General features: G+C 45.3%; 1 protein-coding gene across 1 annotated transcript; it reads right to left on the bottom strand.

Moving 5' to 3' along the window:
• Nucleotides 1–188: 188 nt before the first annotated feature.
• Nucleotides 189–26,098, bottom strand: HSPA13 (heat shock protein family A (Hsp70) member 13). Its single transcript, XM_030204221.1, has 5 exons — nt 25,822–26,098; nt 23,337–23,677; nt 21,406–21,619; nt 12,857–13,024; nt 189–4,367 (listed from the first exon to the last, which is right to left on the bottom strand). Exons 1-5 carry the CDS (start codon nt 25,844–25,846, stop codon nt 3,658–3,660), a joined length of 1,458 nt encoding a protein of 485 aa, XP_030060081.1. The 5' UTR covers nt 25,847–26,098; the 3' UTR covers nt 189–3,657.
• Nucleotides 26,099–27,930: the final 1,832 nt, after the last annotated feature.

The raw sequence follows: 27,930 nt of genomic DNA, 5'->3' as shown, positions 1-27,930 counted from the left end.
TAAAACAGATGGGACACCTAAGCCAGGACCCCTCGATTTCCCATCTCAAAACACTACACTTGTTGCCTGTTAAACTGCTTGAAGATGCTTCTGTTCACTGACAGAATTTAAACCTTTACGCACAGTTACAATAATAAGTGCTTAAGCAAATTTATTTTTAAATAAATTGACACTATTACACACTTTGAAAAGGCTCTACATAACAGATATTTTATTAATAGAATCTGGTGTAGTATATACATTTTTTCCTAATACTGTACACATTTAGGAAGTTTAATAAATCCCCTTCACTGTTGGAATGCATTATAAATAAGAAGCACAGACTGCAACAGCAAACATCAATAGTATTGCACATTTATAGAAAATGAATTGTTGTATACAATAGGATATGGATAAAAAGCCTCAACATTTAAAAATTTGTTTTGAAATTGCCCTTTTTTAGATTATGCTGAAAGCACAACTATAGTACTTCCTGACCAAAATCTCTGTATTAATACACATACTGTCATTCAGTTGCATCTCACTAAAGTATATCTTGTCTCATTATTTAATAGTAAACCAAGAACACTGATGTTGGCTGTGGAGCTAAGAGGCTGTGCTATAGCAAACTTTGGAAATCAATATATTCACGGAATTTTCATGTTTCAGACTTTTGCCTGTTGCATGGACCATGATTTGGCTGGAATGCTACCCACAGGTTATACATACATATAAATATGGACTTAGATAAAATAACAGCAGCTACGTGATAGAGGTGGCACTGGTTTCTAAAGCCACTGCGGGCTTTGCCCCCCCCCCCCCTACAAAAGCCCATAACTGCAGACATCCCTTTTTTTTAAAGTTATTAATAAAACAGAAAAAAAACCAATTAACTTCTGAGGTGTGCACACAGCACAGACAGTACTTTCAATCTCTCATCTCTTGGCCTCATGCTCTTATGCCTAAATACTATATTCCTAGGACCAGAACGGTTTGTTCCAATTGCATATTGAACCTGGCAATATTTAAGAGAGGGTGGGAGGTAGCCTGGGTCTACTTAAATGTGTGCTGTGTTGCTGGAGGGCAGGCACTAATTTATCTGACTCATCTGAGAAAATTACTGCCAGTAATGGAAGTGGGACTTGCAACATGGGAGCACTGTTTCTGCTTGCTCTGATGTCACAATTCAAATTATTTGGGTACAAATAAGAAAATAAAGCTGTTTTTACAGGAACACTAGGATAGGCTCAAAGTTCCTGTACGTAGAAAAATCTACTCCCATTGTAACTTTACAAATTTTCAATAAAGATCTTTCAAAGTAAAAATAATAAATCTACTCTAGCACCTGAACACATCAACCCTAAAGATAATGCTAGACTCTCTATGTACAATTGTTTTATTTATTATAATCATTAAACGTTATATATTTTAACTTAAGCTTGGTTTCAGTCTCTGGATAGCCTGGCTTATATTCCCACCTTTTTTAATTTTCAAATTATGCCTCGTGGGATCTATTGAGTTCTCCACGCACGTGGATTCTCTATAGACTCCAATAACCAAAATGTTACTTGCTTTTTTCCCCCCTCCCAAAATGTTAGCTCAAGAAAAGTTACATATTCTGGTACAGTGGGTACCCCTGTCTCAGATGACTTATCTTTGCCTTAGATACAACTTAAATTGTAATTGAAGTGACTTACCCATGGTTAAAAGCAAGCTCTGCCTCAATTCCTGTTGTTATCTCTCTGCATTACAAAATAACAGCAGCTAACCATCTTTAGAAAATTATCCTTTTTTACTAAGGTTCTTTCACTTCACTAAAATGCATCTTGCAGAACAGTAAACTGATCTCCACTGTACAAGGAGCACTAACCTCTACAGATGTTCTCCCCTACCATTTTCTTACCCCAAACTTCGAGACCTTACTACCAAAAAGCTCACCTATACAGTGCTTAAGAGGTACTGAATGATTAGAAAACAGTGTTAAAGAAAAGGAGGAGCATATAATTTCCTTTGGCATAAGAAATGTACATCTATTTCAGCTGGAACAATAACATTGTATTGTGATCATAAATAAGTTAATAAGCACGTTACAAACAATTATAAATATGCTTATATTAAGTTCATATTTGCACACAATTCAGGGTGGAACTTGGTCTGCACTTAAGTACTCAAGCTGAACAAAACGGCATCTTTTGCTACAAAAATCAGACATTCTGCACTGCTTATTGTCTAATCAGCAATAAAATATAAGTGGCTCACAGCTTGTGCTGCCCTGCAGCCTAGTACTCTCTCACCCCTTGATTTTTTTTTTTTTTTGCAGAAAACAAGCCAACATATGTTACACACATTAACACTGATAAACCTTCACAGCACACAGGTACAAGAAACTGTGAATAACTCACACATTAGGGCAACACTGTATTGCTGTCACTGTTCAGCTATGAAGGTTTGTAATTCTTTACCTGCTTTTCAAGTAAAAGCAGTGAGAGCACTTCAAATAACTACTACAACAAAAGCCCTGTGTTTCATTACTGACAGTGCTATACAGCAAATTCATAAGAATTGGTCAGCGGTCTCTATCATAAAACATATAGGGACAGGCTCATGACCTTAACACGTATATGTGGAAGAGAGGGGATATGAGAGAGACGTTTAAATACCTCAGTGGCGTTAATGTACAGGAGGTGAGCCTTCTTCAAATGAAGGAAACCTCTAGAATGAGAGGGTATAAGTTGAATTTAAGAGGAAGTAGGCTTAGGACGAATCTGAAGAAATACTCTTTCATAGAAAGGGTGGTGGATGTGTGGAACGGCCTCCCGGTGGAGATCGTGGAGACGAAGACTCTGTCGAGTTTAAGAAGGCATGGGACAGACACATGAGATCTCTTAGGAAATCAAGGAGTTAGTGGTGGTAGATGTGTAGAACAGCATCCTGGTGGAGGTTGTGGAGATGAAGACTGTGTCGAGATTAAGAAGGCATGGGATCTCTTAGGAAAAGGAGGAGTTAGTGGTTATTGAGAATGGGCAGTCTGGATGGGCCATATGACCCTTATCTGCTGTCAAGTTTTTATGTCTATCATTTTCAAGGGAGATTAAATCTAAAGCAGAGGTTCTGAACACCATCCCTGGGACACACCCTGCCAGTCAGGTTTTCAGGATACCCACACTGAATATGCATAAGAAATTTGCATGTACTACCTCCACTGTATGCAGATCTATCTCAGGCATATTCATTGTGGATATTCTGAAAACCTCTGATCTAAAGTAATTGATCCATACTACCATCCCATCAACTTTGCAATTCTTCACATAGCTATCCATTTGTCATGTCCTATTGGATAAGAGACTAGACCCCTGGCTCAAAAGTTGGGGTGCCCTCTCCAAAACCAGAGAGGACATCAAAAAACGGGAAAATTAACAGATCTGAAATAACTATTTCAAACCTGCTTCTGCCATGAATTGAATAGGCCCTACAATAAAATTTTAATAAAAAAAAGTGGCAACAAATCCTAGTGAAGCTGGTCAAACACAGACAAATTGGTCCAACCCTAACTAGTATCCAAGTTTGTTGCAATACTATTTGTCTATACGTCTCAACTTGGGTTTTAACTAGTTTACATTTTTCTTTAAAAAATATTTAAGGAAGAAGAGAAAGTCAGTGGTTGAACAGTCATTCCATTTAGTTGAAGTTTGTTTTCTGTAAATGCCTATTGGGAATTTCTATGGCACTGACCTGCAGAGGCCAGGAGCCACCAACAATTCCAGCTTGGATTGCCACTCCTATCACCACAGCTAAATCTGGATCCACAGAGGTGTTTGGGTCCTTCCCAAAAAACTCCCAGATCACCTGGTGTATTCGTGGGATTCGTGTAGAGCCCCCTACCAACACAATTTCATCTACCTCTGTCCTGTCCAAAAGTCCTTCTTTCAACACTTTCTGTATGGGCACGAGAATCTTCTGGAAAAGGTCCTCATTCAATGTCTCAAAAAGTTTCCGTGAAATTTCCACTTCAAACATGACTTTGTTTAAATTGTCACTCTGTAAAGATTTCTCTTGCAGAACAGTACCTTTTTCTTTTGTTTGCAGGCGCTCTTTATCTTGTAGGAGATGTAAGTGGCTATCCACCCTTTCCACTTCTTCTAATATGGCACTTTCACTGCCATCTTTTCCTTCTGAAGCTCTGTTAAAATCATATGGCAGGGTCAGAGGCACCTGAAGCCGGGAGGAGTTGTTGACGGTTAAGTTCAACTTGACAGCTTCTACAGCCTGTCTAAGGCGGTGGACTTCTTCTTTAAGGGAGGGCACGGAACCATATGTCGTTTGAATCACATTGTACAAATACTGTAGCAATCGCTGATTAAAATCTTGGCCTCCAAGTTTGTTGTTACCTACAACAGAAATACGAAAAAGTTATACAACAAAACTATGATGTTCTGAGGGTGGAAGAGAACATACGGAAATATACAGTAGAATTTTTGCAATTCTAGCTCGTAGAATGGAAGAGGTCAGCAAGGACAGAAGGAATGTTACCAGGAGTATGATCATTCCTCACAATGCATATTAAATACTGGTAGTTATTTGGTCATCATGAAGCTTAGGAAATTTGCAGAATGAAGCCAATACTGCCTGGTATGCATTACATCACATTGGGGCCCTTTATAAAAAAAGGGCCCTGTGCTAGTGGCGGGGACCGTTTTTGCCTCAGGCTGAGGCCCTTTTTACCACAGCAGGTAAAAAGGATGAAGAAAAAAAAAAAAAAAAGACATGGCCATGCAGTAAGATTGCTCTTACAATGTAGCCATGTGGGGGGAGAACTTACTGCCACCTACTGAGGTGACAGGGCTCCTGCACTAAAATGGCGGTAATCAGGTAGGTGCAGCGCTGCCCAATTACTGCCGGGTAACCTCCTGCAGAAATATTTTTAAAATAGCTCCAGATTGGTGTGTGGTAAGCCTGTGGTGGGCTTACTGCCACTTAGTAAAAGGGCTTCATAGTAAGGATGATATTCTTAACTGCAGCAATGTACTATAGGGGTTAATATGCCTGACTGAGCCAGCCACTAGAATTCCATCTGAAAGTCAACCTAAATTTAGCTAGCTGAAAGCTAGGCAGCTTTATCTAGAGTGCTAAGACTGTACCAAAAACAAAACACAACAAAAATTTTGCCAGCCGGCTAAAGTCTCACTCACTGGGCAACTGTCCCTTTGTTTATTGCAGACTTGATAGACTGCCTTTGAGGCACAACCAAAGCAGTTTACATTATAAAAATAAATTAATTCCCCCACCCTCCTGCCCACCCACTAGAATAAAAACCAAACAAAAAAAAAAAAAAAAAAAAAAAAAAGACATAGTGGCTCAATATTCCCCCCAGAATTAAAAAAAAAAAATATATGGTAAAATTATGTATAATCATACCTGATAATTTTCTTTCCATTAATCATAGCTGATCAATCCATAGACTGGTGGGTTGTGTCCATCTACCAGCAGGTGGAGATAGAGAGCAAACTTTTGCCTCCCTATATGTGGTCATGTGCTGCCGGAAACTCCTCAGTATGTCGATATCAAAGCTCCATCCGCAGGACTCAGCACTTAGAGAATTACACCCACGAAGGGACACTCTGCCCAGCTCACCACCGCCGAAACGGGGGAGGGGAATTAACCCAGCTCATCCCCACACAAGTGGGGGAGGGGAATCCGTCCAGCTCATCCCCGCGGAGCGGGGGAGGGACACCACACCCGCCGATGCGGGGGGATCTGGCTTATCCTGCAACCGCAACCGCGGGAGGAGCTGACTGACCCTAACACCGCCGAAGCGGGAGGGGTACAAAGCTGCCCTACAGCCGCACGAAGCGGGAGGGAGTGCCGGCAGAATTTATGTCTCAATCCAGCCCCGTAAAACGGAGGGGAGAGGAATGCAGCAGCTCACTGTAACACAAACTCGTCTCAACTCTTGAAGAATCCAAGTGAAAGAACTTGAACACGAAGTCTTTCTGAAATAACTGAAGACTAAACTTGAACCTGAAATGCAACCAGAATAAAAACAGAACAGATATCTGGGAGGGGCTATGGATTGATCAGCTATGATTAATGGAAAGAAAATTATCAGGTATGATTATACATAATTTTACCTTCCATATCATCAAGCTGATCAATCCATAGACTGGTGGGATGTACCGAAGCAGTACTCACCCAGGGCGGGACATTGAAATCCCTGACCTCAACACTGAAGCTCCAAACCGGGCCTCCGCCCGTGCAGCCACAGTCAAACGGTAATGCTTGGAGAATGTATGAGCCGAAGCCCAAGTTGCCGCCTTGCATATCTCTTCCAAGGAGACGGATCCGGCCTCTGCCATCGAGGCCGCCTGAGCTCTCGAGGAGTAAGCCTTCAGCTGGATAGGCGGCACCTTCCCCGCGGCCACATAAGCCGCTGCAATGGCTTCCTTGACCCATCTTGCCACTGTAGGCTTAGCAGCCTGCAGACCCTTACGAGGACCTGCAAACAGGACAAACAGATGATCCGATTTCCGGAAATCATTGGTCACTTCCAAGTATCTGAAGATGACTCGTCTCACATCCAGATATTTAAGAGCAGAGTACTCCTCTGGGTAGTCCTCCCTACGAAAGGAAGGGAGACAGAGCTGCTGATTCACATGGAAGCGAGAAACAATCTTGGGCAGGAAGGAAGGCACTGTGCGAATAGTCACTCCTGCCTCAGTGAACTGCAGAAAAGGCTCTCGACATGAGAGCGCCTGGAGCTCGGAAACTCTTCTGGCTGAAGTGATAGCCACCAAAAAGACTGCTTTCAACGTCAGGTCTTTCAGAGATGCCCTCGACAAGGGTTCAAAAGGCGGCTTCTGCAATGCTCTTAGCACCAGGTTGAGATTCCACGCAGGCACCACTGAGTGCAGAGGAGGGCGCAGGTGATTAACTCCCTTGAGAAAGCGCACCACATCTGGCTGCGAAGCCAGGGAAGCACCCTTCAGGCGGCCCCTGAAGCAAGCCAGAGCCGCTACCTGGACTTTAAGGGAACTGAGCGACAGGCCTTTCTCCAGACCTTCTTGCAGGAACGCCAACACTGAAGAAATTGGAGCAGTGAAGGGAGAAAGTGAGCCTGCTTCACACCATGCTGCAAAGATACGCCAAACCCTGGCGTAAGCAGTAGAAGTAGAGCGCTTCCTCGCTCTCAGCATAGTGGCGATGACCTTGTCTGAGAAGCCCTTCTTCCTCAGACGCTGCCGCTCAATAGCCAGGCCGTAAGACCAAAGGGAGAGGGATCCTCCATCACCACGGGACCCTGATGTAACAGGCCCTGCTCCACTGACAGCCGCAGAGGATCGTCGACTGAGAGCCTGATCAAGTCCGCATACCAGGGACGTCTGGGCCAATCCGGACCCACCAGGATTACCCTGCCGGGATGCTTTGCCACCCGGTCTAGCACCCTGCCCAACATGGGCCAGGGCGGGAACACATAGAGGAGCTCTTGTGTCGGCCACTGTTGGAGAAGAGCATCTACTCCCAGGGATCGAGGGTCCCGTCCTCTGCTGAAAAAGCGCGGCACTTGGCAATTGGCCGATGACGCCATCAGATCTAGGCTCGGCTGGCCCCAGCGCTTCGTGATGTCCAAGAACGCCTGAGCAGATAGATGCCACTCTCCGGGCTCCAAGGTATGGCGACTGAGAAAGTCCGCCTTGACATTCATGACTCCGGCAATGTGGGCCGCTGAAAGCTGCTCCAGGTTCGCTTCCGCCCACTGGCAAAGACTCATAGCCTCCTTGGCTAGAGGGGCGCTCTTGGTACCTCCCTGGCGGTTGATATAGGCCACAGCCGTGGCATTGTCCGACAGGACCCGTACAGGCCACAACACCAGTACCGGGATGAACTCCAATAACACCAACCGAATGGCTCTGAGTTCCAGGAGGTTGATAGACCACTTGCCTCTGCAGGAGACTAGAGCCCCTGCGCTGTCCTTCCCAAGCAGTGGGCTCCCCAGCCCATCAAAGAGGCGTCTGTCGTGACGACAATCCACTCCGGGGTCACCAGAGGCAATCCTGCAGACAACTTGTCTGTCTGCGTCCACCAGCTCAGCGCCTTGCGCACTGCTGGGTCCACGGGAAGGCGCACAGCATAATCCTCCGACATCGGAGTCCAGCGCAGCAGCAGAGATAGCTGTAGTGGTCTCATATGAGCCCTGGCCCAGGGCACCACTTCCATCGTGGCCGTCATAGAGCCCAACAGCTGCACGTAGTCCCAAGCCCGAATAGGAGAGGCTACTAGGAACTAGTCCACCTGAGCCTGAAGCTTGACAATCCGATTGTCTGGCAGGAACACTCTGCCCACTTGGGTGTCGAATCGAACTCCCAGATACTCCAGGGACTGAGTCGGGCGCAGCTGGCTCTTCTTCCAGTTGATGATCCATCCCGGTCCATAGCTTTGCCGCACTCTGCATAAGAGGGGGCTCGGATCAACCAGTCGTCCAGATAAGGATGGACTTGTACTCCTTCCTTTAGCAGGAAGGCCGCTATGACCCCCATTACTTTGGAAAAGGTCCGCGGAGCAGTAGCCAACCCGAAAGGGAGGGCTCTGAACTGGAAGTGTCGTCTCAGGACTGTAAAACGCAGAAAGCGTTGGAGAGGAGGCCAGATGGGAATATGCAGGTACGCTTCCTTGATGTCCAAGGAAGCCAAGAACTCTCCTGCCTTCACTGCCGCTATAACAGAGCGGAGAGTCTCCATGCGAAAGTGCCTCACTTTCCAGGCCCGATTGACCCCTTTGAGGTCGAGGATAGGCCGGACAGAACCTCCTTTCTTTGGAACCACAAAGTAAATGGAGTAACGTCCCTTGCCAATCTGATTTTTTGGCACCGGAACGACCGCACCCAGGCGGATCAGGTTGTCCAAGGTCTGCTGCACTGCCACAGCTTGACCGGAGACTTGCAGGGAGAGAGTACAAACCAGTCTCTTAAGGGTTGGCAGAACTCTAGCTTGTAGCCGTCTCTGATGACTTCCAGCACCCACGCGTCTGAAGTTATAGTGGTCCACTCGCCCAGAAACGAGGACAGCCGTCCTCCAATCTGCACTGGGGCGTGGACCAAGGCCCCGTCATTGGGTACGAGACCCTGGGGGAGGACCGGAGGGAGCACCTCCGGGACGGCGGTCTCTGCGAAAGGAATGCTGCTTGGGGGAGAAATTCCTCTTGAAGGAAGAGGGGGCAGAGGAACCCGACTTGCCCGGGCGGTACCGACGGGCTTCCAGCAACCGTCCTCTGGAGGTACCGGGACGAGTACTAGCCCGAGCCCTGACCTCTAGTAATTTCTTGCCCTTAGACGTGCCGAGATCGGTCACGATTTTGTCCAGCTCGACCCCAAAGAGCAGCTTGCCTTTAAAAGGCAATCTAGCCAGGCGGGATTTAGAGGCGTGGTCAGCAGACCAATGTTTCAGCCAAAGCCACCGCCGCGCAGAGACTGTCTGAGCCATGCCTTTAGCTGAGGCTCTCAAGACATCATACAGCAAGTCTGCCAAATAGGCTAAGCCCGATTCCAGGGCCGGCCAATCAGCCCTCAAGGAAAGATCCGAGGGGGAAGCCCGCTGCACCATAGTCAGGCACGCCCTGGCCACATAGGAGCCGCAAACTGAGGCCTGCAAACTTAAAGCAGCTGCCTCAAAGGACGACCTTAAGGCCGCCTCCAATCTTCTGTCTTGGGCGTCCTTTAGGGCCGTGCCACCTTCCACCGGCAACGCCGTTTTCTTAGTCACCGCAGTGATTAAAGAATCCACGGTAGGCCACAGATAGGCCTCACGTTCACTCACAGCCAAAGGATAGAGGCGGGACATAGCCCTAGCCACTTTAAGGCTCGTTTCCGGGACATCCCATTGAGCCGCAATTAAGGTGTGCATGGCATCATGCACGTGGAAGGATCTAGGCGGGCGCTTCGTCCCCAGCATAATGGCAGAGCCAACAGGGGCTGAGGGAGAGACGTCCTCCGGAGAGGAAATCTTCAAAGTGTCCATGGCCTGTAAAAACAGGTTGGGCAAATCCTCTGGGCTAAAAAGCCGCGCTGCAGAGGGGTCATCCGCTCCATCCGAGCGGGGATCTATCTCCTCCAAGGAATCCGCAAAGGACCGTTGGGAGACCTCAGACACGCTGCCCTCATCTACATCGGAGGAGACAAAGTCCTCCAAGGCCTGGAAATCAACCCGAGGGCATTTACCTCTGGGAACCTCAACCTCTTTATCAGAAGAGGGAGCAGGGGCAGCGTTTTGCATGAGGAAAGCCTGATGCAGCAGCAAAACAAACTCGGGGGAGAAACCCCCCAGACTGTGCACTTCCGCAGCCTGGGCAACAGCCCTAGACGCACTCTCAACCGGCGCTCGCAATAGCGGGGGAGAGACATGCTGCGCATCCAAAATGGCGTCCGGCGCGAAACTCCGCGAAGGAGCCGCGCGGGAAGAACGGCGCTTAACTTTAGCCGCTTGTGCCGTCGCCCAAATTAAGGGTGTTCATGGCATTAATGTCTCCAACCTCAAGGGCGGCCCACGAAGAAGCCGTCCGAGCCGCGTGGCCGGCCAAGATGGCGGAGGCGAGGAGCGGGGGATGGGCGTTTATGGCGGGAAAAAACCGCCACGCCAGAGGAACGACCGGGACATTCATCGGTCACTAAACTGTCACCCATCAAGGGCGAATCAGGTTGTAAAACCCCCGCATCCCCTCTAGAAGCGCTCCAGCGATCCGGGGAGCGACCCTTTGCGCCCTCGCCCTCCGACGCCATATGCCACGAGGAGAAGAATCGGGGAACCCCCTGCCCGCTATAAAAAGGTAAAATTACCTGCTTGCCGCTCCGAGCTGTAACGAACTGGTGTCCCAGTGAGTAGCTGCAATGAACGTTTAAAGAAACGTCGAATTAAACGCCTTTAAAGACGTTTAAAAATTTTTTTTTTTTTTTTTTTTTAAACGGAGCCAGCGGGAGGGGGGAGAAAAGGAGGGACCTGGCACCACCAGGTTTGCACTTGCTCAAAAGAGCCCTCAACCCCAGGCCTCAACAAAACCTAAGGATTAGGCTTGGAGGCCTAGCCAGAGCTGCTGCTGTGTGTGACCACCACCTGCTGAGATAGAGAACATACTGGGGAGTTTCCGGCAGCTCATGACCACATATAGGGAGGCAAAAGTTTGCTCTCTATCTCCACCTGCTGGTAGATGGACACAACCCACCAGTCTATGGATTGATCAGCTTGATGATATGGAAATATATATTTCCCTCACCCTTCCCAACCCAATCACCTTTCCCCCCCTTCTCTTCACTGCATTTCATAAAAAAAAAAAAAAAAATATATATATATATATATATATATATATATATATATATATTTCCCTCACCCTTCCCAACCCAATCACCTTTCCCCCCACCATGTTTAGAAGGTCCCAGGCCTACCCCCAACAAAAGCTTCATCAGCCAAGCTGAGAGGATGACAGAGCTTTACTTACTCTCAGCTTCGTATCTAGCATTGCCCTGTATTAGCTATCTTACTTCTCAACCCTCCTTCACCTCACCCAGAATTTGGCCAGCTAAAGTTCGATACCCTAGTCAAACTTATGAGGCTAATTTGGCCACTCAGTCCAGTACATTTCCAAAGTCCTTACTCAGCCAGGTAGATCCCTTTAAAGAGTGATCTTATATTGGTTAAACTGCATAACTGCTTTATAGTTTTATGAATGCTAGTTCTGTTTAAACACTTTGGGCCCCGTTTACTAAGGCACGCTAGCATTTTTAGCGTGCGCTAATATTAGACACACCATATATTACTATGGGTGTCTCTAATGATAGCGCGTGCTAAAAATGTTAACACATGACTTAAAAAAAAACAAAGGGCCCTGTATATTGTTACCCAACATTTCATTTATTTCAGCAACAGAAGGTACCAATTACAGCAGCAAGCTGAGAACCAGGAAAGCCAGGGTTCAAATCCCACTAATGCTCCTTATGATCTTGGGAAAGTCATGTAACCCTTCATTTTCTCAAGTACAAACTTAGATCATAAGCCCTCTGGGGACAGGGATATACTTAATGTATCCAAATATAACTTGCCTTATGCTACTACTAAACAGCTATGTCCAAATATCAATCAAAAACAAAAAAAATTTTCAAGGCGCTTCACATAAACTATAATTTATAAATCAAATTAGGTCAAAGCATTGAAAAAACGTCATGAAAAACCTTCCACGTCATATGATTGCAATGGTTAATGAAAGCATGGCTGTGACTGCATGTCTTGGGGATTTGAACACATCAAATCAGTTACACACCAAGGACCAATATGGTAACTAGCAAGGGCCTGAATAATCACATTTGGCTTAAGTTAGACATGGTATTGTACAGCTGTGTGACAAACGTTCTACACTTACTGAGCTGTATAAAGGACAAACCCTAACATGAGAGATTTTTGCATTCCTACAGTCTACATGCCCTTAAATTTTTTCTTGCAATGGTTTTTCAGTAAACGTGTGGAACACTTAAAAGAATATTCACATTAATTGACATTAGCTTTTTAACTCTGCAGCTGTAATACACATTTTCTCATTTAAATTAAGTTGTAAAGTTGCCAACAACTTGTTTAGGAGATGGGCTCCCTTATTTTAGGTCACTCTGCAAGCCACAACAGACTTTTTTGGCAAAACAAAGTCTAACTGATTTTCCATTAGCTCTTCACAACTGCCTCAAAGCAGTTTACAGGACAATTCAGCATCCAGTTACTACTGAATTGTAATAAAAGAGAAATAAGGACTTAAAAAAAAAAGTTTTTATTTTTTGCTGTCTTTCAGCTGTGTGCAAGGTTTGATGAAATGAAACCAGCTGTCAAGAAAACATAACACTATTCATTCTTACCTGCCATAGCTCGTGTCAGAAACATTCCTCCTTGTTTATTCAATAAAGACACATCCAAAGTTCCTCCACCCAAATCCACTACCAGGACATTAGAAACATCTACTTTGTGTAGTCCATAAGCCATAGCTGCTGCAGTAGGTTCATTAATTACTCTCAGGATCTCGAGACCTAGGGGATATCAGTATTTAGTTGTAAGCTAGCAGGTAAAATAAATGTTAAATGTTTGCATACAGGAAAGGTAATTTTCAGCAGACTTGCAAGCCAACTTTCAAAGGAGAACTCCTGCAGAATTTACCTTTGAAAATCCATTGGCAGGCTGGTGGGTATATTTAACTTGCATATTTTGCAACTGTAAAGTATGTGGATTAAAGCAGTCAAAAGCAAGTATGGGGCCTTTAAAATGAAACTCCATAATTTTTTTTTTCAGGCCTGCTCCCACTGATGCCTCCTTGCACCGAAAAGGGTTCGGAGCAAGTTTGAAAAGGGGATTTTTCTGCATGTTACCATTCCATTTACCAGTAGATATCCCTTTCAAAACTGCACTCACAAAAGGCCTAAGATCCCCATACTGTGATAGCACACACTATTAGTGTTGTCAAACAATGGCAGAAATTGTTCAAGTGCCACTCTGAAATGGACTGCAAGGTGACTCTCCAAACACATTTTACACTTAAAATTAGGATAAACACACAATGAGCAATATTGAGCTGTCAGCAGTCCTGTAATCAGAGACTGCTGCCAGCTAACTTAGACCCAGATGTTCAGTGCTGGGGCCTGAACCGGACACTAGCCCTAAGTATGTGGTCTTTGATAGTGCTCAGAAATTGTGCAGGTATGGCCGATACACAGTATGGTATGCGCCTAGCTAACTGGGCAGTTAGGACTGCTTTTTATGTGGTTCTACATGCTCGATTAGCTCTGTGGGCACTGGTGCTGAAAATCACCATTGCACAAACAACTCCAGGCTCCTCTCCAACGCCACCTCCGCACTACTGGAAGAGTAGAAAGGAGGTGGGAGAAGACATTCAGCAGCACTGTATGGTTAAGTGCTGCTGAATACCAGCTCCTAGGCCATCCAGTACAATTTAACCAGGCAAGAACCCCTCCAATGCAGCTAAATTGCTTTGAAAAATCAACCTCATAATTTATACAATGCGGGTGCAATTAAAAATTAAAACAGCAGTTTAACTCAATAGACCTGAGTAATGATTTCACAAAGTAAAATCCAGTCATGCACGAAAGAAAATAGATTTCTTTAGGTATTTTCTAATCCTCCTCTACTCATGAACAAATTTTTTGTAGAAATTATTGTAAAAATGTATATAGCAACATTACTTGTTTGTTTTCTAATACTTCTCTACTTTTCTATCCTCCTTAGGGCCACATTGTAGTTTATCAAGCAAACAGTATTTTGCAATACACAAACCCAGATATCTGCTATTTGGATTCTGAAGGGCAGATAAGTCTTGGTCCTATATAAAGTAACCTAACCAGGTGCCCAATATTATGCTAATTAATGTTTTGAATTCTGAAACCATATCACTTTGGTCTTTTTGAGCTCCCAGTGCCAGGGAGGGAACACTGCTACACAACTGAATAATTAAGCAAGTTATGATAAATGGCATCAGTAACAGCATAAAAGTTATGAGAGAATATGGTGCAAAAAGAGAACACTGGAAGCATACCAAACATGTAAAGGTGCATAGGAGAAACAATCAACAAGTTAAGATGGTAAAGAGAACATTTTACAGAAAACTTAATACAAGTGATAATCCTGCTCATCAACTATTTCAAATTCTTAATACTTTTATAGAGAAAAATTCTGGGAACTTAAAAATGCAATCAGAAGATCAACTGGGGTTTTATTTTTCCCCCAGCAGAAAACAGAAGCTTTAAGATCATGCACTTTGTCAATGAAGGGAAAATTAGGTTCTTACCTTGGTAATTTTCTTTCCTTTAGTCATAGCAGATGAAGCCATTATGTATGGGTTATGTCCATCAACCAGCAGGGGAGATAGAGAGCACTCAAACTTTCACAGTGCCCTCTTGGCCAGCTAGCTCCACTGCCTCTTCAGTATTTGAAGCTTCCAAAGCAGTATGGCAAACCGCAATGGGAATCACAAGAACTTTCCTCACAGCGAAAGATGGCCCATCACAAGGGCATGAACTCATAAAGGAGGGAATGCACATCCTCCTGGAGGGAATAAACTCATCCTCCTTATTGTATAAGTGGAGGGGAACACACGCGCCTCCTGGAGGGAATCACACATCCTCCCAACACACTGGAGGGAATGAACTCATCCTCCTATTTATAGAACTGAAGGGGAACACACGCGCCTCCTGGAGAGAATCAACACATCCTCCAAAAAAAAACATGCTGGAGGGAATGAACACATCCTCCTAAATTTAAACTGAACATGAATCCTGAAGATTGTTTTCCAACTTTCTCCCAAGGAAGGAACTTCAGGAAATTAGAACAGAACCTGAAAAACAGATTCACAGCATACAGACAATCATACAGGGAGGGCTCATGGCTTCATCTGCTATGACTAAAGGAAAGAAAATTACCAAGGTAAGAACCTAATTTTCCCTTCCTTGTCATCAAGCAGATGAAGTCATTACGTATGGGATGTAACAAAGCAATCCCTAGATAGGGTGGGAACAAGCCACACCACGCGCTAGCACTTGTGCACCAAAACGCGCATCCCTCCTGGCAGCCACATCCAGCCTGTAATGTCGGGCAAAGGAGAGCTTAGAAGCCCATGTTGCTGCACTGCATATCTCTTGAAGAGAGAGTGCTCCAGTTTCAGCCCAAGAGGAAGAAATCGCTCTAGTAGAATGTGCCTTAAAGGCTACAGGCGGAACCCTGCCGGCCAGCAGATAAGCTGAAAAGATCGTTTCTTTGAGCCAGCGGGCAATAGTGGCTTTAGACGCTGGAGACCCTCTGCGAGAACCGGATAGCAAAAAACAGATGATCAGAAGTCCTGAAAGAGTTAGTAACTCGCAGATACTGCAGCAGAGTCCTGCGCACATCCAAAAGGTGCAGCTGCCCAAAAGATTCTGGAAACTCTTCCTCTGAAAAAGAGGGCAAGAAAATAGGCTGGTTTAGGTGAAAGGCTGAAACCACCTTAGGCATAAAGGAAGGCACGGTCCGAACCGTGACTCCGGACTCTGAAAATTGCAGAAATGGGTCTCTATAGGACAGCGCCTGGAGCTCTGACACCCGTCTCGCCGAGGTAATGGCCACCAGAAAAACGGCCTACAGTGTCAAATCTTTCTCCGATGCTCGCCGAAGCGGCTCAAAAGGAGATGCCTGCAGGGTTTTCAAAACTAGCCCCAGGTTCCAAGCTGGACAGGGTGCTCGCACTGGAGGTCGGAGCCGAAGCACCCCTCTAAGAAACCGTGCCACATCTGGGTGAGCAGCCAAAGACACGCCTTCCACCTTACCACGAAGGGAGGCCAACGCTGCCACCTGCACCCGCAGGGAATTATAGGCCAAGCCTTTTTGTACACCTTCCTGCAAAAAGTCCAGAATCGGCGAGACAGGAGCCCGCATTGGAGCAATGGCTCTGGAAGCACACCAAGACTCAGGCACCAAATCCTGGCATAAGCCACGGAAGTGGACCGCTTGCGGGCTTGCAGGAGAGTGGAAATAACTTTATTGGAATAACATTTATCCCTCAATTGCGCCCTCTCAATAGCCATGCCCGTAAGACCAAAGCGGCCGGCGTCCTCCATGGCTACCGGTCCCTGAGTCAACAGGTTCGGTACCAGAGGTAACGGCAGAGGAGCCTCCAGGAGCATCTATCGGAGGTCTGCATACCAAGGTCTCCTTGGCCAATCCGGGGCGATGAGGACCACTTCTCCTGGGTGCAGCCAAATCCGCAAGAGCAGGCGCCCTATCAAGGGCCATGGGGGAAACACATAAAGTAGACCCGGCGGCCAGGGTTGAGCCAAGGCATCCAACCCCGCCGAGCGAGGATCTCTCCGTCTGCTGAAGAAGCACGGGACTTTGGTATTGGCACTTGTCGCCATTAGATCCATCACGGGCTTGCCCCATTTGGCACAGATCTGCAGGAATACTTCGTCTGCCAGATTCCATTCTGCTGGATCGATCTGATGCCTGCTCAGATAATCGGCCTGCACATTGCTCTGACCTGCAATATGAGCTGCCGACAGACACTGAAGATGCAGCTCGGCCCAGTGGCAAATCAGTTCGGCCTGCGCGGCTAGTGCTCTGCACCTGTTCCGCCTTGTCGATTTATATAGGCCACCGTTGTCGTGTTGTCCGACATCACTCTGACAGCCAATCCTTCCAGGGTCACTTGAAAGGCCAGAAGCGCCTGAAACACCGCTTTCAACTCTAGGCGGTTGATGGACCACTCCGACTCCTCGGGTGTCCATAGACCCTGGGCATGCTTCCCCTTGCAGTGTGCGCCCCAGCCCTTCAGGCTGGCATCTGTTACCACTAGGCACCAAACGGGGAGCGTCAGCGGCATTCCTCGCCGCAGCATGCTGTCCGAGAGCCACCACTCCATGCTGAGTCGGGCCGCAGGGAGCCAAGTAAGTCTGCATTGGTAATCCTGAGAAATAGGAGACCATCTCCGGAGGAGGGAATACTGTAGAGGTCTCAGGTGCACTCTCGCCCAGGGTACCACTTCCATTGTGGCTGTCATCGATCCCAGCAGCTGGACAATGTCCCAAGCTCGCGGGCGGGCCATCCTCAGGAGCAGACGGACCTGATTCTGAAGCTTGCACCGCCTTAGCTCGGGTAGGAACACATAGCCCGAGACTGTGTCGAACCTGGCCCCCAAAAACTCTAGAGATTTTGAAGGGGACAGGTGACTTTTGGCCATATTGACAACCCAGCCTAGAGATTGCAGTACTGAGACCACTCTGGCTGTAGCTTGTAAGCTCTCTGTTGCAGAGTCTGCTCTGATGAACCAGTCGTCTAGGTACGGGTGAACCCTGATACCTTCTCGCCTGAGAAAAGCAGCTACTACCACCATTACCTTCGAAAAGGTTCGGGGAGCTGTGGCGAGGCCAAAAGGCAAGGCCCTGAACTGGAAATGTTTTCCCAACACCGCAAACCTCACAAACTTCTGGTGCGGGGGCCAAATCGGTATGTGCAAGTAAGCTTCTTTCAGGTCTAGAGACGTGAGAAACTCTCCTGGCTGTACCGCCGCAATGACGGAGCGCAGGGATTCCATATGGAAATGCCGCACTCTCAGGGACTTGTTCACTTCTTTTAAGTCCAGAATAGGGCGAAAGGACCCACCTTTTCGCGGCACCACAAAGTAGATGGAGTATCGGCCGCAGCCTTGCTCGGCGGGAGGCACCGGGGTCACTGCCCCTAACTGAATCAGACCTTGTAAAGTCTCCTCCACCGCCGCCCGTTTGACGGCAGAACCGCATCGGGACTCCACAAACACGTCTCTTACTGGGGAATTGAATTCTATTCTGTATCCATCTCTGATCAGGTCCAGAACCCACTGATCTGAGGAAATCTTGGCCCACTCCTCGACAAAGAGGGAAAGCCGTCCTCCGATGACAGGCATCGAGGAGAGGGCCGGCGCACCATCATTGAGAGGGTCGCCCCTGAACTCCTGGTCTTGAGCCACCAGCTGCGGAACGCTTGTCCGAGCGAAAGGAGTTCCTCTGCTGACCACGGGCACGTGAAGTGAACCCAGCAGAACGCCACAGGCGGTACCTTCTAGCTTCACGGAAGCGAGGTCTGTACGAGGAGTGGACCGCCTGGCCCTTAGAGGAAGGCCTCTGCCTATCTTCGGGCAAGCGCTGGGGTTTTGGATCACCCAGGCCTTTCACAATTTTCTCCAACTCCTCACCAAATAGGAGAAGTCCTTGAAAAGGCAACTTCACCAACCTTTGCTTAGAGGCCATGTCCGCTGCCCAGTGTCGTAGCCACAGACGACGGCGAGCCGCCACTGCTACTGCCATTTGTTTAGCCGAAGCTCTGACAAGGTCATAAAGGGCATCAGCCAGAAAGGACAAGGCCACCTCCATCCGCGGAGCCATATCCAAGAAGGGCTCCGCTCCATCTCCGGGTTGAGCCACTGCCTGTTGCAGCCAAGCCAGGCAGGCTCTAACAGCATAACAGCTGCATGCAGACGCCCGAACAGTGAGACCTGCAATTTCAAAGGACTGTTTCAATGCTGTTTCCAGCCTACGGTCTTGAACATCCTTCAGGGCAACACCTCCTTCAACAGGGAGGGTATTCTCTTTGTCACCGCAGTGACTAGGGCATCCACTGTAGGCATTTGAAAATGAGCCATATGTCCCTCATGCAGAGGGTATAACTGCCCCATAGCCCTGGAAACTCTCAAAGGTCCCTCGGGGTCAGCCCACTGAGCCGAAACAAGCTCTAGGATGGAGTCATGCAAAGGGAAGGCCCGAGCAGCTTTCTTGGTACTAGCCATCCTGGGATTACCCGAGGAGGCCATGCCACTGTCAGAATCTTCAATCGAGAGGGCCTGCAGGGTATCTGAAATAAGCGCTGGCAGCTCTTCACGGTGGAAAATCCTCACTGCGGAGGGATCATCCAGATCCTGTGGTAAATCCGCACCTGACTCTGGTTCCTCAGACCAAGAACGTCTGTCAGAGTTCTCCGAATCCACGGGGGGGGGGGGGGGGGAAAGGTGCACCACAATCTGAAGGGGAATTAACCCTTCTGCGCTTATCTTTAGGCCAAGCATCCGGGAAAAAAAAAAACCTCACTGGGCAGTCCCAGGCCAGAATCCATCGGGGGGGGGGGGGGGGGCAATCAGAGGAGCCTCAGGCGACCCTTGAGGAAGGGCTCTTTTCATCATGTATGCTTTATGCAGCAAAAGCACAAAATCCGGGGAGAAAATCTCACCCTGGGCACCCAAATCCTGTCCGGTGCTAGCCACTCCTGAAATAACCTCATCTCGAGGTGCCCCACCCGGCTCAAGTCTCTCCGTGTCCATGGAGGCCGCGCCATGCGGTGTAAGCAAAATGGCGCCCGCTGCCAGCTCAGAGCGGGAAGAAACATCGCTCGCCATGCTCGGGCCGGCTCCTACGCCAGTACAGCACGATTTACAGAGCCCTGCTGCTGATTTGCGCTTGCCACAAGTGGAACAGCGCTTTACATTGTCCGCAGCCATCGCCGAAAAAACGGCGGTAAAATCCAAAATGGCGGTTTCGCGCCAAAATGGCCCCGATCGCGGGCCCACCCCGGAGGAGTTGGAAAACACTCTTACCTCAAAGGATCTAGTGTACAACTACGATCCTGCTGAAAATCAGGTCAAAAACCTCTGTTCCAGCGTCTCTGCGTTTAAAAACGCGACGCGACTTTTTCATTTTTTTTTTTTTTTTAAGCTGTGAGGAAAGCAGAGGTATTGAAGACTCCGGAGGCTCAGATGAGTGGGAAAGGCAGGGAAAGGGCGAACCTATATGCCTGCATCCACTGTTGGTGGGTAAGGACAGGGAAAGCAAGACAATATGTCCACATCCACAGAGGTATGGTAAGGCAGGGAAAGGGCTAACCTATGTGCCTTTAAAGTGAAGCTGTTATAGCCTCCAACACCCCGGTTAACAACTGGCAAGCCAGGAACCACCTCCCGGCAGATTTTTCTGGAGCTCGAACAAGCTGCAGCCACCTTGCTAGGGGAGATAGAGAATACTGAAGAGGCAGTGGAGCTAGCTGGCCAAGAGGGCACTGTGAAAGTTTGAGTGCTCTCTATCTCCCCTGCTGGTTGATGGACATAACCCATACGTAATGGCTTCATCTGCTTGATGACAAGGAATATGACATCTATAGCAGAGGAGTCTGTAGGACAAAATTTACAACTATCTCAGCTGGGATCATTTCAAGAACATTTCTTGGTTACATTTTGAAAGCTCTTATGAAAAATTAAGAAGCTTAACAACATCCTTGATCCAATTCTATTGACACGGATAAAAATGAAAAAAACATGGGCTTATCCCACTACTGCTTCTTATGGTAAACGAAAGTTTGACTACTGAAATAGTTTAAGCAGCCTGGAAACACAGAGGGCCAAGTCCAATTTTAAAATCTCCTACTGGGGACACTAAAGATGTGAAAAATTATAGGCCCATCTCAAATTTAACTCTTCCAGCCAAACTGGTGGAACAAGCTGTTTTAAAACAATCGGCAGATTTTATAGAAAAAAAACCTTATGTTTCGCATCCATGTCAAGCAGGTTTTAGGGCTGATCATAGCACAGAAGCAAATAAAACTTCTTTTTTTTTTTTTTTTTTTTTTTGTGAGACATGAAATTCTTGATTTAGGAGATGAGGCATTGGCAATTTTGTTAGATTTGGCATCTGCCTTCAATTTGCTGAATCATGAACTGTCTAAATTAATGCAATGTTTGGGAACCATTTCATTCAACCCTCCAGGTCAGACATACACAGAGACAACAAACACATACTACACAGAAGGGTTGGAAAGAATTTTATGTGCCATGCTTTTTCCACCTGTTCTATTATCCAAAGTTTCCTTCTCTCTCACTCAGCTGCTTATCTTTAATTTTCTATCCAGGTCTTACCTGCAAGGTTTGCTGCCTTAACAGTATAGTTTCTCTGCCTTTCATCAAACTCTGCTGGTACTGAAATGACTGCCCTGGACACTGGCAAGTCAAGATACTTCTCTGCCATCTTTTTTAATTTCAAGAGTAGCTGGGAACCAATGTACTCTGGTGTAACAGTGAAGGTTTCATTGGTTGACAGAGAAAACTCAGCAGCTCCATTGTTGTTTAAAACCTATCATAAGATTACAGAAAGGGAAAACAAAAGTTTTGTTTGCCTCAGGTACAATTTATTAGAAAAGCTGTTTGATGCTGCATATGTTCACTGGCTATGCCATGCCTTCCATATTTCCAGAATCTGATATGCACATATTCTACCAACTTTTCTTGGCATTACAGGGTTACTTCTTGGGATCACTAGCAGGAAGATAAAGTATCTTTCATGATAACTAGCATATCAATAATGTTATGATCTATGAAACAGAAAACAACAATTCTTTTCCATCATGGGTTACCAGCTGCTGGATCTCACTAGCATTAAATGACACTGCAAACTACCAAACGTCAGCAGCTATACTACAAAGCACAAGCAACTTTCCAAACCAGTACAAGAACCACGATTAGATACCTGCCCTCTGCTCCAAGACTATTATACTTCTCCTCCACCCCCCCCCCCCCCCACCCAAATATGGTAGCATTGTACTAGAATCTGTCCTGAAGGGCCAATGGAGATCATCTGCCAGTAAACATGACCTTTGATGTTTTCTACTTTTGAAATAAAAGGCATCCAATAACTGGAGATCAAACACCTTCATACTACATATGCTAGGAAGGTACAAAGACTAGATGAAGTATGAAGCAAAAGCCCCTTACTGCTGGTTTTCCTGTTGTGGTCCAATTCTTATGCTATATTTGAAATTTAAAACAAAGAAAAACATGATGCCATAGACAGTATGTTTTATTTTGAAATTTACCAAGGATTGATTGATTGTTCACTACTTTAAGCATTCTTATAGAAAGTGGTATATAAAATGTATATGCATTTCTTAAAAAAAAAAAATCAATAGCTCTAAAGCAAATACACACTGAGTGCATCAGTGCTTTGAACACTGCATCATAAGTTTCAAGTATATATGTTTGTGCATAGAATAAAGTTTGACATCTTTTATGAATGAAACTACATTTCCTCATATTTTTTGTGGGAGATTATTTATTAGGATTTACCGCCTTTTTGAAGGAATTCACTCAAGGCGGTGTACAGTAAGAACATGGGGTTGGGTTGTTAATCATACTATTATTAATACTTGTACAAGATTCTTCTGCATTTTTATTGAACAGTCAAACCATTAAATAACAAATATGAATTAGACACATCAAAGCAAAGCGTGAAGGTGGTAATACAGGTGCACTGGCCACAGCTTTCCAAGTACAGCAGCACACTAACTGTCCCCAAATTGTTCTGCAAGTCAAATCTTATGAGGTAGCTTAAATGCAAGATTTGATTTTATTATATATTTAAAATATTTTTATCTCCATTTTGAGTTCTGTAGACAAATATAAAACAAAGACTGTTCTTTTTGTGGTCTGCTGTAAATAGTTTACTGCATATATATAGCTCAGTAACACACTATGTTCCTTTTTTCTATGCTGCAGTAAAAAGTGGTCTTAGCATGCCCTTACACTATGTTGCCATTTTTTCACATTATCACCATCCATTTTGAAGGTGGTAAGGGCTCATGCGCAGTAACAACTACATTAACTGGTTAGCTCAGGAACACCCACTCTTCACCCCCAGCACATCCTTTCAGAAAACATTTTTAGCGTACCCACATTTCACAGTTACCACGCGTCCTGTGGTACATCATTTTAAGCGGCATTAGTGCCTAACTACGCTTAGTAAAAGTGCCCCTATGATCTTACAGATTTGAAAAAAAATATCTCCAGTAATTTACCTTAAACTGATACCTGCCACTTTCCCTTGCCAGTTCTTCTGATGTAAAGATTTTCCCAATGAATCTTTTACCATCGTATATTGTGTTCTGTGGATTAGAATCCGCCAGCTCCAGGCCATCATACCCCACATGCACATCAGTGCCTGTGAATGAGACAATGCTTGGAATGCTGAGATGGCCGCTTTCATCCATTATGACCTTCACATTCCCTGTACCGGGATGGAACACTCCAACTGAACAGTATGTGGTCCCAAGGTCTATTCCAATTACTTTAGGTGTAGGGAGAGGTAAATACTGTTGTGCTAAATACCCGGCTAAGAGAAGAGCCAGAACAGCAGAGCCTGAAACAAGGGTTTAAAACATGTACATGTTATTGATTCCTTTGAAATATGCACAGTACAGCACCATTTAATATTTATTGACAGAAACATTTACCCAAAACAACATAGCATATTTATACACATGACAAACTTTTCCCATCATACCGTATCACTATAACAATTTACAGGTGAATTTGCAGTGATGGCAGGGTACTTACTTTCATATGATTCTAGCTCAAGTATTCTAAGCAAAGGGATGTGGAACGAATACCATCAATCCACCAAAGTATCAAAATAACCTAGCTTTGGGCATCTGCACAGTGAATATTCATTACCTACATTTCTGATGTAAGAGCTTAGAAATTTGCATATTCTGATGCTCAAAACCTGCAGTTGACTACCCCTGTTCTAAATTCCAGACCACAAATTTACACTTTTTTTTTTGTTTAAATAATACAAAACAAAAAATAACCCAGTATCTTAAGCAGGGCTTTTTATGAGGGGGTACTGAGTACCGGCACCTTTTCTACTGGACCCCAAGTTTTAATGAAAGAGCTCAGGCTCTACACACCAATTCTGCCTTGTCATAGATTCTGTGACTGGTTGCAGGGGGCCTGGCTATTGTGGGATGGGTCAATCAGTGATCACCTCACCCCTGAAGGGTGGCTTAGTATTTGAGTACCGGCACCTTTTTTGCTAATAAAAACACACTGATCTTAAGTTACGTACAGTGGCACACCATCAGTTGCTGAGGCCATAGTTAGGATTTTAATCATCAGTTTGTTTAACTGACAAGGAATTAGCAGGAGATGAGAATGTATTCTGTAATTTTTCCAGTGCTTTCCAACAAGAACAGAAATGTCAATAACAGGTAGAAAAGATTACTGATGCTTTCCCATCTCCTTTCTCACAGTCATATTGCTGAAAATAAGAGCTTTTTCAGAAATAGTCTCAATTCTGTCTCCAGTACACCCTCTCAGCAACATGGCAAAAGGGTAAAGTGTGGTTGGTTGAGGAACTTTCAAGATGAGATTTTATCTGCTGTTCCTATGTAATGTTGGGATTTTCTTTATACATTATCTACCATACAAAATGTTTTAATTAACTTCCCAGAGCAGTCCCATCATTCAAAACATAGCATTTCAAGTACTCAGCATATTACAACTTGAAACCTCAAAAAGAAAAGCACACATACAATTCTCAAGTTTCCCAGAATAAATAAGTAAGTTATGATAAAAGGCATCAGTAACACTGCATACAAAAAAAAAGCAGGGTACATTTTTATCCCATTATAAAAATAAATGATTTACAATGAAAGTATTTAGAGTGTCATAATTAATTAGTAGCCTGTGTTTTCTAAATTTCAATGGCAGCTTCCATATTTCACACTTTGCCCTCCCTCTCAGTCTAATGGACCTGAGACTCATAATAGCGGTCCAATGAGCAACTAAGAAATAGGATACACTTCTCTCTAGTTTCAAGATGTTACCACATCAGTAAATCCCAAACAGTACTTTTCCCTCATCAAAACACGATCATCTTTCTATCTTAAAGTCAAAGTTTTGTCACGAGCCACACTATATTTAATCAACTTTACCATTAAACAAATAAGACCCAAAATCTCATTTTAAGCTCGGTTTGTAGGAAGATGTTGGTATCCAGAACAAGAGGGCACAAGTGCCTGCCATCCAAAATTATTATTCCTTCATCCCTCCCTCTTGCCCTCAATACTAGGACATGTCTACTGATTTCCACAATCACAAGAAACACCCCCTCCCCCAATAAAGACACAGAAATTTGTCTTGTTTAAAAAACACTCTAAAAATGTGATAAAATAAGAACCAAAGGGTATTACAAACAACTAGGCCTAAGTGGAGGCTGAAGTTTAAGAATTTACTCTAAGTCTGTCTGTCTTACAGTCTCCCTTTCCCTGAGTTTGTGTAGATGGTCGTCTTCCTCCTCCCGCCCACAGCATTGTCGCCCGCTCCCTCTCAGTCTATCTATCCCTCTCTAACAATCTTCCTCTCTCCCCCCCCCCCCCAGTCAGTTTCCCTTCTGTCTCTCTAGCAGTTTCACTCTCTCTATGATGACATTCTTTACACTCTGTCTCTATCGGGCACACTCCGTAATCTCGAGACGCCCCCAACCGACCCTGCGCTACTCACCTAACATTGTCATCTCGCCGGCCATCTCACTGCTTCATCCGGGTGACAAAGACCCGTGTGTCCCAGGGTCGTTGAAGTTGAGCACGACGAAGCCGGGAGTCTAGAGCCGTTTCCTGTCTTCTTGACTGCTGACTGTACTTTCCCCGGTATCTCGGGGCGCACGCGCGCTGACGCATAAAGACTTCCGCAGCTGGCGGCCTGTGAGTTGTACTCTCCTGTCTCCTTAAGCTGGGTTGGTCGTCCTAGACCTCGCCGCCGGCCAGCCTGGGAATTGTAGTCTCCTACATTGAAAGAGCCGGATGTGACGTGACGTTCCTTCCGGACCGGTTTTCTTGACTGAATTGTGAAACTAGGTTTGCTGTAGTGCTGGCTGTATCTTTAGAGGATAACCCTTTAACTAAGATTTTTATCCTACTATGAAAAAAATACTATTTCAATTTAGTGCAATGAAACAGGGTTTTAAGGCACGCAATTTTTTTTAATTCAGTGATGGGTTAGCTTAATTCTTGCTCTGGCACGTCTTTTCTTGGGCAGGCGGAGATGCCAGATCTCATTTATTAGCAGTCGGTCACCCCCCCCCCCCCCCCCAATCTAACACCTGTTCTCGCTCCCCTGAAAAAAAAAAGGTGTGTTGGACCCCTCCCCTTGAAGCAGCCATGGGCATAATCATATATAAGAAATCATATGAAGGGTTAATTCTGTTAAAAGTTTGAAGTTAGAATTCTAACTTTTTACTTTGCAACTAAAGTGAAGGTATGCCAGATGGTTCATATTATCTCAATGTCTAGCTTGGCCGAGCTAAGGTTAGGAAAGGTCAGTGAGAAATGAAACTCTGTCCCTTGTGAATTGCCAATGCTAGCTGGCACAGCTGTAAACTATTATGAATGAATAAAGGAATGAGCCAGACATATGATTAATTGTAGTTTAAAATGCTTAGATAGAAAATACTATTTAAAGAGAGAGGCAATAGATTAGTATTTACAAGTTTTTGATATTTAGAATATGTCTTATAAGAAATACTGATTCTGTGTAAATTAATAAGGTTTGTGTCTGTGTAGAATATCTGTTAAATTCTGTATTACTCTTTGTCTGCTGTTTAAGAGGTCAAGCAAGGACTGCAGTGAAGAGGTCAAACATGTGTTTTGACTTAGCCATAGTTCTGGCTGGTTCAATGTATAAGCTGATAGGTGAAAAAGGTCAGGGCTAGTCAGCTCTCTTCTCCTTGATTAATTATAGGTAAAATGTAGAAATGGTCTTGAAAGTGATAACCTGATATGTATGCTATTAAGTAAGATTGGCTTTTGACCCCTTTAATGAATGCCAGAGTTTAGTTAGCAGTTAGTACTAGGAATATGAGAAATCAATCATAATAACATGCAGGAGTTCTGGAGACCAAATGTCTGGCTTGAGGGGCCCCAGGTTAGAGGTCAGTTTAGGATGTCTGGAACCTATGTAACTGATATTTCAAAAGTAATGATTGGTTGAGGCAAAGTGACCAATCTATTCCTTAGCCAATTGGAGAGTAAGGGGGCTGGGCTAGGCTAGGCTGGATAGAACTGTATTTAAGTAGGAGCAGAAGCAGTTTACGTCAGAAGGAGCTCAGAAGAAAGGAAGAAAGCTGGAAGACAACAGGAGAGACAGCATAAGAAGAGAAGCAGCTGAGACAAAGACACAGAGAGCTGAGAGAAAGAGAAGAGAGCTAGAACTGATGTCTTGCTTTGTTTGCTGGCAAATAAAGAAGATTTTTCTCTCATACTGGTGTGTGCTGTCTGACTCCTGAAGCATCACAAATTCATGCCTCCATTCCTGCAACAATTCTTGGTGGCAGTGGTGGGATGAATCCTGCATTAATCCCAGCACCCAACTGACTGGAGAACATTCGCCGGGTATGTATTCTGTATTTTGTATTGTAATTCTAGCTAGAAAATTGTAAATCAGCCCCTCAAACAAATTGAGGAAGGAGAGCCTGATCAACTCTCAGCGAAGGCCCTAGTACCTTCTAATCTAGAGGAGATTAGAAGCGAAAACGCTTGAGCTTATCTGTATCTGAGAAATCTGAAATTGTTGGGTGGGATTTTCTGTATGGAATGTGTGATGCGTGAATGATTA

This window comes from Microcaecilia unicolor, chromosome 5 (genome assembly GCF_901765095.1).
Source record: "Microcaecilia unicolor chromosome 5, aMicUni1.1, whole genome shotgun sequence".
Taxonomy (NCBI): Eukaryota; Metazoa; Chordata; class Amphibia; order Gymnophiona; family Siphonopidae; genus Microcaecilia; species Microcaecilia unicolor.
Note: the sequence above shows the minus strand (reverse complement) of the source record. Positions and strands in the feature narration are given on the sequence as shown.